Genomic DNA, 16,472 nt, shown 5'->3' on the forward strand with positions numbered 1-16,472 from the left:
TCGGCTCAGGTCATGATCTAGTGGTCTGTGAGTTCGAGCCCCGCGTCAGGCTCTGTGCTGACAGCTCAGAGGCTGGAGCCTGTTTCGGATTCTGTGTCTCCCTCTCTCTCTGCCCCTCCCCCACTCATGCTCTGTCTCTCTCTCTCTCTCTCTCTCTCTGTCAAAAATAAATAAACATTAAAAAAAAAATAAGTGCACCTGGGTGGCTCAGTCAGTTAAGCGCCCGACTTCAGCTCAGGTCATGACCTCACAGTTCATGGGTTCAAGCCCCTTGTGGGGCTCTGTATTGACAGCTCAGAGCCTGGAGCCTATTTCGAATTGCATCTCCCTTTCTCTCTGCCCCTCCCCCACTTGTATGCACGTATGCACTATCGCTCTCTCAGAAATAAACATTAAATTTTTTTAAATTTTTAAATAAAAAATAAATAAAAAGAAAAACCAATATTAATTAGAATGCTCATCTTAGCAAATATATCCCAAGGGATATGGGAGTGACTAAGGTGAGCTTCATCACTGAAAATAATGTTAGACCTTAAATTCAATATATTCTCCCAATTAAGAAATTTTAGAAGACAATTGTCATTGGGAATATGTATGAAATTCTTGTGTATAACATTATGATTTCTCCTATTTTTTTCTATTGGTGTGACTTAAGAAAATAGCTATATTGAGATATAATTCACATATTATAAAACTCACCCATTTTTAGGTGTGTAGTTTTTAGTAATTAACGAACTTAGATTTCTAGTGTATTTATATAGTTGTGCAACTATCATCACATTCAAGCTTAAGAACATTTCCATCAACTCAAAAGCAAGAATGGCAATAAGTCTCTGTTCCTATCCCCCAGCCACAGGCAACCACTAATCTGCTTTCTAATCTATAGATTTGCCTCTTGTAGAAATTTCACATAAACTGAATTACACAATATATAGTCTTTTGTGTCTGGTTCCTTTCACATAGCATAACATTTTTGAGGTTCATCTATGTTGTAACATGTATTAATAGTTTTGGGGGGTTATTTTGAGAGAGAGACAGAGAAAGAACACACATGCACACGTGAGTGTGTGAGCAGGGGAGAGGCACTGAGAGAGAGGGAGAGAGAGAATCCTAAGGAGGCTCTGCACTGATAGCACAGAACCCTATGCTGGGCTCGATCTCACAAACCATGACACTTAACCAACTGAGCCACCCAGGCTTCCCTATATTAATAGTTTTAACTGAGTTGTATCCCATTGCATAGATAAAACACATTTGTTTATCCACCTACCAACTGATAGACATTTGGAATTTTTTCTAGTTTTTGGCGATTATGAACAGTACTGCTATGAACATTTGCATGTGCTCGTATGTTTTTATTTTTCCTGGATAGATCCCCAGGAGTGGAAATGGAAATGCTAGGTCATATGTGAAGTACAGGTTTAATTTTTTAAGAAACCACCAAACTATTTTCCACTTTCCATTTCCACCAGCATTGTACAAGCATTCTAATTCCTGCATGCCAGTCTAACAAGTTAATGGTAGTATCTCCCTATGGTTTTAATTTGTACTTCCCTAATGACTAATAATGTTGAGCATCTTTTCTTGTGCTCATTAACCATTCATATGCTTTCTTTGGTGAAATATCTACTCAAGTATTTTGCCCATTTTTATATTGGGTTTTTTGATGAGTTGTAGTTTTCTTACTGAGTTGTAAGAGTTCTTTATATATTATACAAACACTGTATTATATACACACACACACACGTTATATATATGTATAATATTTTCTCCCAGCATATGGCTTGCTTTCATTTTTCAATGGGATATTCTGAAGATAAATTTTAAATTTTTATGAAGCCCAACTTATCAATCTTTCCTCTATAGATATGTTTTTAAGAAATCTGTCCTATTCCAAGGTCACAAAGATCTTCTATCTTTTCTTCTAGAAAATCTATACTTTAGATTTTACAGTTAAGTGTATGGTCCATTTTAATTGGTTTTTGTGTGTGGTGTGAGGTAAAAATCAAAGCTCATTTTTATACATGTGGATATCCAATTGTTCCAGTGCAATTTGTTGACAACACTATCATTTCTCCCTTGAAATGCTTTGGCATCTTTGTCAAAAACCAACTTATCAAAACCATAAGGATTTATTTCTAGATACTCTATCCTGTTGCACTGATCTATTTATTACTCATGCCAATACTATATTTCCTGGATTACTATAGCTTTATAGTAAATTTTGAGATCCAGTAATGTAAGTACTCCAAGTCTTTCTTATTTTTAAACTTGTTTTGAATATTCTAAGACCTCTGCATTCTTTATTGATTTTAGACTTAGCTCATCAATTTCTACCAAAAAAGAAAAAAAAAAGGCTATTGGAATTTTGAAAGGATTATATTGAATCTGTAGACGCATTTGCAGAGAATTGCCACCTTAACAATAAACTTAACAATATTGAGTCTTTCAGATCATGAACGTGAAATGTTACTCTATTTATTTAGATCTTTAATTTCTCTTAGCAATGTTTTGTAGCTTTCAGTGGACAGGTCTTATACTTTCTATGTTAAACTTATTCCTAAGTACTGTATTCTTTTTTAGCTATTTGAATGAATCCTTTTCTTAATTTCACTTTTGGATTAGTCATTGCTGGTTTTTAAAAATACATGACTTCTGTTTATTGACCTGGATTCTAAAGACCTTGCTATACTCATTTGCTAATGTTAGTAATTTTTTGTAGGTGCCTTAGGATTTCCTAAATATGGGTACATATCAGGAATGAAGGCAATTTTTTCTTTTCTATCTCAATGCTTTTTATTTCTTTTCCTTCCCTTACAGCACTGGTTAGCAATGTTAAATAGCTGTGGTGAGAGCAGACTTCCTTGCTTTGTTCCTGATTTTAGGAGCAAATTACTTTTTTTTTTTTTTTTTTTTAGAGGAAATGACTTTTTATTTCTAGTTTATTGTTAATGGGCATTAAATTCTGTCCAATGCTTTTTCTGTCTCTAATGAGATCATGCAGTTTTGTCCTTTATTCAATTAATATGGTATATTAATTTATTTTCAAATGTTAAACCAATGTTCATTCCTAGGATAAACCCCACTTGTTCCCAGTAGATAGTCCATTTTATATGTTGTTGAATTTGGTTTGCTAATCTTTTCTTAAATATTTCACACCTACGTTCACAATGAATTTTCTTGTGATGTCTTTGTCTGGCTTTAGAATCAGGATAATACGGCTCATAAAATGAGTTGAGAAGTGTACTTCCTCCTGTTTTCTGAAAGAGTTTCTGTAGGTTTCTGTAGTATATCTGTTCTTGACTTAATTAATTGCTATTCATCCTTCAGATCTCATTTGAAGTATCAATTCCTTAGCGAAGGCTTCTCTGACCACCTTGACTAAGTCCATTTCCCTTGTCGTAAGTATAATAGTTTGTAGAGAACAGCTGTCCTTCTTAGCATTTATTACAAATTTTTATTCACTAAGAGGATTTTTATTGTTCCTCTCCCACTTTAAGCTCCATGCAAAGAAAAATACTGAGCGTTTTTGCTCATCATTATGTAGACATTAGTACCTAGTCTACTACCTGACATATGGTAGGTAGGTGCTCAACAAATATTTAGCAATTGAAGAATACATAATGACTGCCTTTGTTTTATTTTTGGTATTTCTTTCCCTTCTTGGAATTACTGTTTTGTTTCTCTAGATTCTTCATATTTTAACTTGAATCTCTATAACTCTTCCTAGTCAATCTAGACATTTTTTTGTTCATATATACATTTTTAGAGTAATATAATTTTATCAAGTATTACTTCAGAAACATTCCATAGATTTTGTTGTAACGTCTATTCTTCAAAAACACAAACACGATGTGGCTCCTCTATTCGAAAACCATGAAAAATTTTCTGTTTTCTACAGAATAGTATGAAAATTTCTTAGTAAAGCATTCAAGTCAGCTCCAAACTGATTTATGGCCTATCATCTCATCTATATACCTTATACTCCAACCAGATAGGGCTACTTGCTCTTCTCTTAAACAAATACTATACTTCTGTTCATAAGTACTTTTCCTCTTATGCTCAGCACCTAGCAAAATCCTTAAACACAGTAGCTCAGAAAACGTTTGCAGAAGAGTTCATACACTTTTCATAACCCAAGTTAAGATTTTTTTTAATTTACATCTTCTATAATTTTGAAGTTTTTTTTAACTGAAATAATCACTATTTTTATTGCCATGTTCCCACATTTGCAAATTTTTCTCTTTTCAGTGGTAATAACCTTTTAATCTGTTTTACTACTTTTTTATTGAGGTATAATTAACATACAGTTTCAGGTTACAATGTAATGATTCAACAATTCTGTATGTTACTTATCACACTAAGCATCCTCTTAATCCCCTTGATCTATTTCACCCACCTGCCACCCACCTCCCCTCTGGCAACTACCAGTTTATTCTCTGTATTTAAGAGTCTCTTTGGTCTCCTTTTTTGTTTCCTAAAATCCACATGAGTGAAATCATGTGGTGTTTGTCTTTCTTTTTCTGACTCATTTCACTTAGTATTATACTCTCCAGGTCCATCCACCTTGGACCATCCACTATATATATATGTTATATATATATATATAATCCATTCATCTATTGATGGACATTTAGGTTGCTTCTATATCTTGGCTATTGTCAGTGGTGCTTCAATAAACACAAGGGTGCATGCAATTTTTCAAATTAATGTTTTTGTTTTCTTTGGGTAAATACCCAGTAGTGAAATTACTGGATCATGTAGTGATTCTATTTTTAATTTTTTGAGCAATCTGCGTACTGTTTTCCACAGTGGCCACACCAATTTACGTTCCTATCAACAGTGAACGAGGTTCCTTTTTCTTCATATCTTCATCAGTACTTGCTGGGTCTTGTGTTTTTTATTTTAGCCATTCTGACTGGTGTGAGGTGGTATCTCACTGTGGTTTGGATTTGCATTTTCCTGGTGAAATGTTAAGCTTCTGTTCATGCTTCTGTTGGCCACTTTTATGTCCTCTTTGGAAAAGTGTCTTTTCAGATCCTCTGCCCATTTTTAATCAATTATTTGCTTCTTTGGTCTTGACTTGTAAGAGTTCTTTGGACGTTAACCCCTATTGGATAGATCATTTGCAAATATCTTCTCCCATTGAGCAGATTGCCTTTTTGTTTTGTTGATGGTTTCCTTTGCTGTGTAAAAGTCTTTTATTTTGATGCTGATTCAATCGTTTAAATTTGTTTTTGTTTCCCTTGCCTGAGGAGACAGGTCTAGAATTTCTAAGGCCAATGCCAAAGAAATTACTGGCTATGTTTTCTTCTAGGAGTCTTAACGTTTTCAGGTCTCACATTCAGGTCTTTAATGCATTTTGAGTTCATTTTTGTGTATAAGAAAATAGTCCAGGGGCACCTGGGTGGCTCAGTCGGTTGAGCGTCCGACTTCGGCCCAGGTCATGATCTCGCGGTCCGTGGGTTCAAGCCCCGCATCGGGCTCTGTGCTGACAGCTCGGAGCCCGGAGCCTGTTTCAGATTCTGTGTCTCCCTCTCTCTCTGACCCTCCCCTGTTCATGCTCTGTCTCGGTCTCAAACATAAACATTAAAAAAATTAAAAAAAAAAAAAAAAGAAAATAGTCCAATTTCATTCTTTTGCGTGTAGCTGTTCAGTTTTCCCAGACCATTTGTTGAAGAGACTGCCTTTTCCCTATTGTACATTCTTGCCTCTTGAATTATACGTGTATTGTGTAATTTCTAATTTTATTGTACTGTGATCTGATGTCAATATTATTATTTAATTTTCTTTTTTTAATTTTTTTGCCAAAAATATTTATATTTGTGTAATCTATTTTTAAATTGCATTAAATACTTTGTGTCCTATATTTTGGTCCATTTTTGTCTGAGACGAAAACATATTTGAAAAGATACCTTGGCTCTTCTCCCACCACCACTAGACTGAAATTCATATATATCTTGTTGACTGTACTCTCAAAGCCTAGAACATGTTGGTACATTAGCTTAGTAAATTTTTAGAGTTGTCTTTAATTTGATCCTTTCCACTGCTGCTAAATTCAAAGTATACATTAAGGAGTTGTTAGGTAGATTACCTTGTGACAGAACAATGAATAACAACATATATAATAGACAGCGTTAATTACACTGAGCAACAGATACTGAGGTCCTAGTAAGAATCAAGAGGTTCTAAAAATGGGATGCAAACACAATTCCTGCTTTGAGGCCTATGAAGATGCACAGGTTAACAAATACTTTTGATTTGGTATACTAAAAGGAAGGTCTGCATAAAATGGCACGGAAATGAGAGTTGAGAAAATCTTTAGTTGGGTAGGGGAAGGCAGTCAATAAAATCTTTTTAACGATACAGAAACCAAAACCCAGAGACACTACAGCGCTGTTCAAGATCACAAGGCTAGAGATCACTAAAAGAGGATCTCGCTCCCAGTTCTGTGCTCTTTTCATTACATCTTACTATCAGTACTTTACAGCAACTCACAAAAGACTAACAGGCCAGGATTTTAGAGAGTTACAAAATATAATGTGGGAGTTTATTCATCCTTCCCCATGTCCCTTTAATATAAAAAAAAAAAAATCAAGGACAGCACAAAACTGTAAAAGTTTGCCATGTACCATGTAGTTCTAACAGCTTTGTAGTTGACTGGCCTGTTATGCACCCTACAAGTGTTGGTTAAATGTATTTCACCAGAGATTTAAACATCCCAGGGCAATCAATGTGACTTATAAACAAAACTATTAAATTGTATTACACCCACACATACATGTATTTTTTAAGTGTTAATAAAGGATCTGCAACAAATGTTTAAAATAGCAAGGTCCAAAAAGAAGAATCTGCCAGCCATTATTCAGCACTTTCCAAGGAAGTAAGACCCTGAATCTGTAGATCTAAGTATTAAAGTCAATAGGGAGAGACATTCTTTTAGGGGCTGGGATGGTTTAGGCTTTTCCACATCTCTCAAGACTATTCAATAACATTTGGCTACCAAGCAACCCTCCCGTGACTAATTTGCACCAACCTCCCACCTGTCCCAGTACATACTGACACCACAACCCTGACTCTGGAGCATTAGATTATTTAACCCTCCCCTCCCCTATTATAAGTTAATAAACTGGCATTCTGAATCACACATCAGTTTTTGGTTGGTTAACATGAAATAACCCCATGAATCTGCTCAGTTCTAAGAGCAGGGTAGAAAAAAGTTTAAGAACCTGAAAAACTTAAGACCACACTCTAAACCGGTAATTGAAAAAGTGATTCAGGCCACAAATGGATGTGATGTAGCTTGCACGGGAAGAGAAAAAGGAGAAAGAAAGGAAGAAGAGGGAGAAGACGGTGGAAGAGGAAGTGGAGGAGGAGGCGGAAAGGCAGGGGGGAGGGAAGATGCTCTGAAAAAAGTCTGGATATTTCGCATAAAAAAGCATCTTCCTGAGGCTCTGGCAGTCCTTGGCCTGCATTGCCACAGAATAAAACTGACGAGAGTTAAGCAGCCACAGCCCCCTTTGTAGGGGACATTTGCTTTCTAATTCATCACAGACCAACCACACTCCTATTTCCCTGATATTGAGGTCAAATGTCAACTGTCATTTATCATTCTGCTTGCAGTGTTTTGTCTTCCTTCTAGACTTCAAAGAATAAAGAATGCCAGACTTGGTGGATAAGTGCAGATTTTATAAAAAGTGCAAACCACTCTCCACATTAATTCAGTAAAACAAAGCTAGAATCAAAGAAATCAATTTACCTTAATCTGAGTCTGTTCGATTGACTTTTCCCATATCTGCTGATCATATGCTCCAATCTGAAATAGGGAGCAGGCTATTTGAATGATGCAAAGGAAATCCTGTTATTTAGGTCAAATGTCACAAAAGTCACGAAACTACTAAGCATCAATACAATATCTGGGGAATGTTTATGCTTCTCAGAGGTTAGAGTAAGTTATTTAAAGGACTGTTGCACTCAAGTCTAAAGTAGCTGGATCGAAAAGTAAGTTAAAAAGTACTGTCCAAAATATTTCAAATTAAGCATTACCTTACAAGATATTTCCACTTCTTAAGGAAAACATCAGTAGGAAAACTAGAGAGGAATAAAAAGGTAACGGACAGCTCAGTAAGACTGTTGCCAGTACCAATCTGAGCTGTGAAGATACAAATTTCACGTCTAAAAAAAACACAGCAGTTTGATCAGAAGCAAACTTTCAGAGCGTTGCTGGGGCACGGTGTATGCGGCCTGGAGAAGGGAGGGGACTTGAGAGTCCTATTCGGGGACCGGGAACAGAGCCTAAAAGACCTAATGACCTTGCGCCTCGGTTTGTCCGTTGATGTTGGGAGAGAGACACCGTGCTGGAATTGCCGGCACTACCGAGCTTAGGGAAAGCTAACGGGGGATTCTTTGCGGGGGCATTTTGCAGGAAGTCTGCTTTACAAATAAAAAAAAAAAAAAAAAAAAAGGTTGATATTACCTTCTTTTGGTACCACGATATAGCATCTCTCTCATTTGAGGCCATCTGTGTCTCCAGCCAGAGAATGGGATTTCACTGAAAACGAAGGAAAAGCAGTCGGTGAGTCCGGTTGCGGAAAGGTACTCTCCCAGTTTGGGTAGAACTCAAAAATCGCTTCTCTCGGCGTCTCCATGAGCTGCTGACTGTCTCCTTCTCCGGCTGGTTGCCAGGAAAAAAAGACAAAAACAGAAGCAAACCAAAAACCTCTGGTGCAGTGGCGCCGGGAGAAGCGTCTCTGCGATATTTGGTGCGAGTGTGTTCAAGGCTGCAGGGGAGGGGAGGGGAGGGCAGGTGGCTGGAGTTGGCCCGCACCCCCTCCTCCGCTCCCCGGCGTCCGGCTCTCACCTGCTGCCCGCTGCCCCGCAGTCCGGCGGCCGGGACCTTCCTCCTCAGTGGCCCCGGGCCCGCCATGAGGCCGGGGGAGAGGCGGCGGGCGCCGCAGGCCGCATCTTCCCTCCGGGGCGCAGACGCCGGCGCGGCCGTTACCATGGAGACCGCGGCGGCCGCGCGGGCTTCGGGGGCAGCCGGCCGCCCGCGCCGGGAGGAGGGCAGTCTGCTGCCGCAGCCCCGGCGCCCTCCAAGCGCGACCTTCAGGGTCACCGGACCGACCCCCAAATAAGCCAGGAATCAACTGGGAAAGGACGGGGATGAGACGTGAAGGAGGGCTTCGCTGGCCGCCAGGGGCTGCGGCAACGGCCGGAGGCTCGGCGCCCGGCTCTTCGGGTGCGGAGCGGAGGGCCCCCCCCCCCCACCCCGGCGCGGGAGGCAGGCGCTGCGGGGCGAAGGGCGGGCGGGCGTCCTGCGAGGCCCGGCTGGCGGGCGGGCCGTGACTCAGCCGGCCGCGAGCTGGGCGAGGGCAGCGCCGCAGACCACGGTGCAGCCCCGCTGCGGCTTCCGCTTTCCGGGTTTTGCACGAAAGTGGCTCCGCCCCCGCCCGGGCCTGGCCCCGGGGGCCTCCGCCGGGCTCCCGGACGCAGGGACTGGGGAGCCACACGACCCTCACTCAGATCACGCGTCAGGTCACTTCCTGAGAAACGACTTGCCCAGACGTCGACCTGAAGGAGGTCGGTCCAAATGTCCTAAGAGCTGCCCGTTCATTCCTTTGTAACACTTCTCTTTGTCTTACAGGTTTCTTTGTGCTCCATTATTTACTGTCGGTCTTCCCTAAAGGGCTGTGGGTTCAGTGCGGTTGGAGCCTGGCAGGCGCCTGGCACATAGGTTCTCAGTCTGGGCTGGATGAACGCAGTTTTCTTGCATTTACGCCGTCCCCGGACGAAGGGCGCGGTGGGCTGCTTGTCACCCTTAACTCTCAGCAGCTCTGAGATTTAAACTTTGCGGGTGCTCGAGACTGAGGGAAGAGGAGGGCCAAGGCTTGGCGCAGTTCCAGGGCACGTTTCCCAAATTAGGGTAGGGGAGGGTGGCGGCGGGAAGAACTGTCTCTAGGCTAAGAGTTCGAGCAGGCTGATAGGGGTCAGGAGAAAGGAATGGCTGCGCGCTAAAAGGAGTATCTAAGGATACCTTCCTAAGGTTTTGAGCTGCTTTCCTCCTCTATAGTGCAGGGCTTTTTGGCCATTAGTGGAACACTGACCCCTAACGGCCGTTCCCACCCCACTTGAAGCAGTGTCCTTGCTTGCCCCAGCAGAGTCAGGTAAAGCTAATGACAGATAATGGTCACATCGGCTTCCACTTCAGAAAGCCTGAGAAGTGAGGTTCTAAATGTTTTACAAACATTTCTTGCCTATTAAATCGGGGTAAGGTGAAGTTATCCCATTCTACTGCTAAGGAAAATCCACTAAAAAGTATAAATAACTCCTACAGAACTAATTAAAAATTATTTCATCCAGGCTTGATTTTTATACGGCACGCATAGGCTGTGGTTCCCTTTCTGGTTTGTTTCCTGACAGCTTTCCCCCTTTCTTAAACATAATTCTGCTGGGTTTCGGAACAAATGGCCAACTTAAAAAAAAAAAAAGTGACAAATGATAAAGTCATCTTTAAATATTTAAGTCCTAAATTACATTAATAACAAAAATATTTTACTTCGTTGCTTAGCGCACAGAGACTTTTTGGGGAATTCATGAAAGAACTGAAGTTGCATTAGGGAATAGTAGGAAGGGGCAAATCATCTTACAAACTTTTCAGTGCTAAGACTGCCACTGAACACTGCATAGGCTTTAAACCAAGAACTGCATTCAAATCCCTGTTCCAATTAAAGCACTGTGTGATCTTCAGCAATTTATTCAACCTAACAAGCCTGTTTTCTCACCTGTATTTGTTATCTACCTAGTAAATACTAAAGGCTGTGAATATTAAATGGCCCACAGCACTTACTGAAAAACCATTAGTTCCCTTCCCAACCAAGGTCTATCTATCAGGGCTTAGGACAAGTATTTCAAAAAGAAGTTCACACAAAATCTGGAGGAAGAAGATCCACTGCATTGTATCACTTAATACATCAACGATGTCCAAAATGTCTGCTCACCATCTTCATTAACACTGCACGCATGTACTTTGAAAAATACGGGCACAGCCAGATGAACAATTTGGCTGTCCTCAAGTAGATAAAAACCCAATTTAAGCATCAGAAGGCACAACTACCACAAATGCCAAGTGTAGCTTTTCTTCCCCCAAACTAGCTGCACCTCAATGTGACAGCATTTTCTCATTATCTATGACCTTTTCTTTTAGGAAGGTCACAAGACTTTTTCTAAAATACTAGAAACTAATGGGGACATAACAAGGTGGGAGGATTAATACTTTAAAAACAGGTTTCAGGTATCTAGAATTCACACGTACTATTCATTTTCTCATGAAACATAAGTAAAGGACAAATCAGACTTTTGTTTATTAAAAAAATACTTTACAGGGAAAAAAAAAACCTCTATGCATTCCATTGTCCTATTTTACAAAGAAATAGCTTAACAATTTAACACACTTAGACAGCTACAAAAAAGCACTGTGTTAAAAGGATTATTATTCACACAAATTTAGATTTAAGACTATTCATTAAAAACCTTTTTAAAACACTCGTTAATGTCAATAAACAAACTAAGGCCACACAACGCAAATAGTCCGCCAGGCAAATTATACATTTCATCTATATGCAAAGACCTCTTAGATAAATTAAAGCCACAGGAAAAAAAGTCTTAGCTGCCAATCAAAATGGAGTTTAGTCACAGAAAACACTATTACATGAAAATTTACAACATGTGATAGAAGTAGTACATAAGTATTTCTTTAGAGAATTGAAAAGTGCTATATTAAGAGACAGTGGTCTCAACTACATGCACAAGTGGATCATAAAAAATTTATGAAGAAAATGGAAGGCCATAATATTTATGGAGATACTTGCTTTTAAAGCAACAAACTTTCAGGATGAGCATAGGTCCCTTATGTGGTAAAGAAAAACATTTGTCTTGTACATTTCCTCTACTTACTGCATGACCAATAAATACAGCTACACTTGTTTAAAAAAAAAAAAAACTTAGCAGAAATATGAACTTCTGCCATGTACTAGTGAAAGGCTCTTTTTTTTAACCTGTAGCAATGATAAAATAGATTTATTAGAAAGACACAAACTCAATTATCCTAAAAGTATAAATGCAAATAAATTTTTAATGGCAAATACAGATGAAAATATAATGGGCTAATATTAATGATCAAGAATATATTCACTAAGGGTTTTCTTGAATCTTTGAGTCTTGTTTCTAAATTAGTTTTCATTCTAGACACTATTTATAGAGGGAAAGGCAATAAGCAAAAGTTTCTCCAGGCATTAAGTGTGAACTTTATGCCTATTAAGACTGATGCAAGATGTTGCAAGACATCTTTTCCTAAGGTTTGGTAAAGGATTTTATTTAACAAGCTCCATTTTCCCCCTACAAGAGCTTGTAATGTTAGTCAACTGATATTCCAACTGTCTCCAAGGGGAAAGGGCACCTTTCAAGATTTTAATTAAAAATAATAAAGTTAAGTGAAACAAATCCTAAGTACTGAATAAGCAAATTGAAAGTACAATTAAGCTTAGGGATTCATTTTTAAAGAGTTAAAAATTTGGAGGGGAAAACTAATATGTAGGTTTTTATTATTATTGCTTTATGAATTTGGGATACCTCTTTGAATCATAATCCTACTCCTAACATATATTGGTAATTACAGAATGACTTCTGGGGCAGGGGGAAGACTTTTATCCTTATTTATGAATACCATAAAATCATTCTAGTTACTAAGTTAGGAATATTCGTTTATCGGGTCCTTTCCATAAGCACATTTTTAAAATATCCCTCTGCTCCACAAAATACTCAAACTTACAGCCACGTTCTGCAAGTAATCTCAAAGAGTTGGCACAACAGATAATATACCAAAAAGGAAGATCAGCTTAAATTTCAGTTACAACTTCACTGCCATCACTACTTTACAAATCAGAAGACGCCAGATTGCTCCATGCCTCACTCCACCAAACCAAGTAATTTCAAGATTTAGAAAAGTTGCAATCATTTGTATCACTAAACTAGGATACAACTTTGAAAGCAGTAATAAACTCAAAACTTGAGCTTTTATATTCATCAGTCTTTAAAGCATGCTATTAAATCTAATACTCACATAGGACATTCAGTTTCCAGATACATGACTAGCTAAATGTTTCTCTCTCCATTCTATTGCAATTCTAACATACAATGAATTTATTAGTACATGATTTTAAACATTTGTATACTCTTTTCACGTGTTTATATTGGAGGTGAGGGTAGAATGTTTTGGAAAAGGAAAATGGGGATTTGCTTTTGATTGTAGGTCTTTGCAGATCCGCTGGTTCCTGAGTGATTATACACAGTGCTGGCTGTCAGGAGACAGTCTCCTTGTTTATTAGTAATGACCAGCTTAGATGACAGATGGCATCTGCTGGATGGCAAGTGGGAGATGGGGAAATCGGATCTTGGAAGACAAGAAAAATTTAAAAAAAAAAAAAAAAAAAGTTTTTGCTTTAACAACCTTGTTCTTCATGATTATTTTAAAAAGCAAATGTTGCCTGAGAAGAATTCTACTTTGCACAGCCTAGTAAAGCTCTATGAAATTCTTCTGGACAGAAAAACAAAAACAGAGAAAACCTAAATCCACATACTTTTGTGATTAACCCCTCCCCCCTCCAAAATAACAAAAACACCCTCAAAGGCAGGTCCCTTTAAAAACTAGTCTTGATAAACTAGAATTCACCCTAGAATTTATACCCAAGATTTTAAAACACCCCTGCAATAATCACATTACTTTTCATACCATTCTAATTACCTTATTTACAAAGATAACTAAAACCAACATCACTTCCAATTCATAAATGGTTTACATTGAAATGTTTCTCTATTTGTCTTCATCCTTTGTAACAGAGAATACATACATATACATATATATAAGGAATAATACAGATTCTAACTAATCACTGCAGTATTTGCTGATGGTTACTTTTCTATCGGTTTACACAGTGACCTCTATACTTTGCTAATATGCATTTAAACTACACAACAATATTGCACAAAGTAATATTTATATAAGATTTAGCCTATTTCAGAATATTTTAGAGAAAATTCATATTTGATATTTCAAAAGATGCAGCTAAGTTTTCATGGTGACAGACATAATAAAGCAGCATCTTTTTTTTTTTTTTTGCCTATGTTAATGTAAATATTCCAAATCTCACCCTCCAGGAAAAAAATCTCCAAATTGCACTATAACCAGGTAGATACAAGAATCTGGTCTTAGGTGTGGGGAATACTCTTCCTTTAATGAACAAAAGGCCTATTGTATTATTAACTAAGAGAAAGTGAAATGTGTATCATGTTAACATTCTAAAATAATAGAAAGTTAAGACTACACTAGCTATATGAACTGTGCCTGTTTGAAAAAAAAATTTTAAATACTCAGGCACTAAGCATTAGGTTACCTGAAACTCTAGGATGAAGTCTAGTGCCATAATCGTTGTTAGACCGTAGCAACACACAGTAATAGTAAATAAACCCAAGTATTCACCAGTTAAAACTGTGAATCAAAGTGTCTCAACAGATCTTTATCATGAAAAGATTGAAGCCAAGTGACAAAAAAAGTTTTTCCTAAGTTTCATGCACAAAATATGGCAGCCTCATCAGAAAGACTGATATCATTCTCTAGGTTTGATACTCATGATCAGTTTAAGAAGCAAAAGTATCCACACAAAGTGTGAGGATGCTAGGTAGCAGAACGATAGAGTATCATGTCAACATTATCTCTTTTACCCAATTATCTTCCATAGTTAACCATGTTTCTAGAAGAGATTAATGAACCATGGATAATGAATGACCAAGGACTATTCATCTTTAGATATTTTTAATTGAAATATCCACTGGGCTTTAAATAACAGATACAAAAAAAAAGACAGTTTGGATCAGAAAGTGCTGTGCTTTCTCTTTTGTTAAGAAACCAGAGAGCCACTGGATTTTCCTTAGAAACTACCTGTTCTTTATGGTTGGAACTTACTTGCCCACGTACAAGATGCAGGAACACTTTCCTGCAACCTATGCCATTTTTACTGTAGAAAATTGAAGCTGTGCCATAAAGACACAAGTACTAAAGCATAAATCTGACCTTCTATCATAAAAACAGCAAATATGGCAAGAGACGAGGCAAGATAAAATTAAGGGAAGTGAATAATTTACCAAATAAGAATCTGTTATTCCAGAGAATTCTCAGTTTGATTTGAAGAAGAGATTGAATTGTTACCTCACACCTTAAAACAGAAAGTAGCAGCAGACCCACTATTACATACTGTACTAACGGGATAAGATACAACTCTTAACTTTGCATAATCTGTGTAAAAAAGATATGCTTGACATTTGTGGAATGTCATTTCTCTTTATAGAATTATAGGCAAGATTTCTCCAATAAAACTTAACTTAAGCCAGTTATAAAACTATAACTTCACATCAAAATTTAAAAAAGTTAAAAAATGTGTTTGAATATGTACATATCACACAGGAGTGCTCGAATGTTCCTGTAGATTGTGTTGCTGGTCAGAGTCCAGTCTACTTTCCACCTTTAAAACTGGAATAGGTGGAGTCATCTGATCTTGCTGTAGATTAAGTTCTGATGAAGGGAAGGACGATGAAGCAGTCGTCAAAAGCTGCATCTCTCTGCATGTCTCTTCAGATTCAGTTTTTACCCTCACACACTGGGAGTCAACTTCTAATTCTCGCTTTCCAGTTAAATCACAGTCCATGCTAGAACCGCTTTCTGTGTTTTGAGTGGCTTCCACAACAGGGTGGTACTGTTTAAGCCTTATATGCCAAGCTAAGCTGCACACTGCTGACACTGTTTTGAACTGATGAATGACATTTCTAGGGATGAAGTAAATATCATTGTCACACAGCTGAATTCTAGCATAACGAATGCCTTCCCGCCTCATTTGGTTTAGTTTAGCTTCATCCACCCACTGTACACACTGCAGAAAAAAGAAAAGTTATATGAGACTTCAAAATATGTAGTGTAGTAATTCAGTCAAACAAAGTATTAGAATTAGCACAGGAAAACAGTAGTAGGGCCAAATTAAAGGCAGGCAATACTAAGTATCAGACAACTTTCTAAAATTTCCTGTAATGCTTGGGAAACATTTTTCCTCATATTTTACTACCTCTCTGATAACAAAGTACAGGTTCAAGTCAGGATAGCCTAAGGAATCATTTAAACAACTATTTCAAAGTGCAGCTAAGTATCAATAACATATTCTTTGCCACAACTAAGGACAACATTTATATGTTGCCTTTTATAGATGAGGGCACACAGTACTCCAAGGGGTCCTCAGCTGAGACTCTTTACAGCCAGAACTGAGCAGTCCGGACCCTCTGGCCATCTGGGCCAACCGGGTATCCCAAAGATTAAAGGGATCTCAAGCATTCTATTTGGGAAGCTCTGTGTTAATGATTTTTGACACTCTCCA

The 16,472-nt window shown here is 38.2% G+C and overlaps 2 protein-coding genes across 8 annotated transcripts in view; both read right to left on the reverse strand.

The window, feature by feature from the left end:
• PHTF1 (putative homeodomain transcription factor 1) overlaps window positions 1-8,998 on the reverse strand; it is an 89,043-nt gene extending 80,045 nt beyond the window's left edge. For 5 of the 7 annotated variants that reach the window (XR_008295142.1, XR_008295141.1, XR_008295143.1 and 2 more), the window contains exons 1-3: window positions 8,861-8,998; window positions 8,477-8,551; window positions 7,760-7,816 (exon numbers count right to left, since the gene is read on the reverse strand). Coding sequence is in view for 3 of the 7 variants with exons in the window: in XM_053214630.1 (XP_053070605.1) it covers window positions 7,760-7,816; window positions 8,477-8,521 (102 nt within the window). In the remaining 4 variants the exon portion in view is untranslated. Of the gene's footprint in view, window positions 1-7,759; window positions 7,817-8,046; window positions 8,092-8,476; window positions 8,552-8,860 lie in introns of those variants that run through there. The other 2 variants (XM_053214631.1, XM_053214632.1) reach the window with 2 other exon arrangements.
• Window positions 8,999-11,336: 2,338 nt separating this feature from the next.
• RSBN1 (round spermatid basic protein 1) overlaps window positions 11,337-16,472 on the reverse strand; it is a 46,899-nt gene continuing 41,763 nt past the window's right edge. The window contains exon 7 of the mRNA XM_027058312.2: window positions 11,337-15,977. Within this exon, the coding sequence (XP_026914113.1) occupies window positions 15,507-15,977 (471 nt within the window). The 3' untranslated portion in view covers window positions 11,337-15,506. The remainder of the gene's footprint in view (window positions 15,978-16,472) is intronic.

Source organism: Acinonyx jubatus, chromosome C1, assembly GCF_027475565.1.
Source record: "Acinonyx jubatus isolate Ajub_Pintada_27869175 chromosome C1, VMU_Ajub_asm_v1.0, whole genome shotgun sequence".
NCBI classification, from domain to species: domain Eukaryota; kingdom Metazoa; phylum Chordata; class Mammalia; order Carnivora; family Felidae; genus Acinonyx; species Acinonyx jubatus.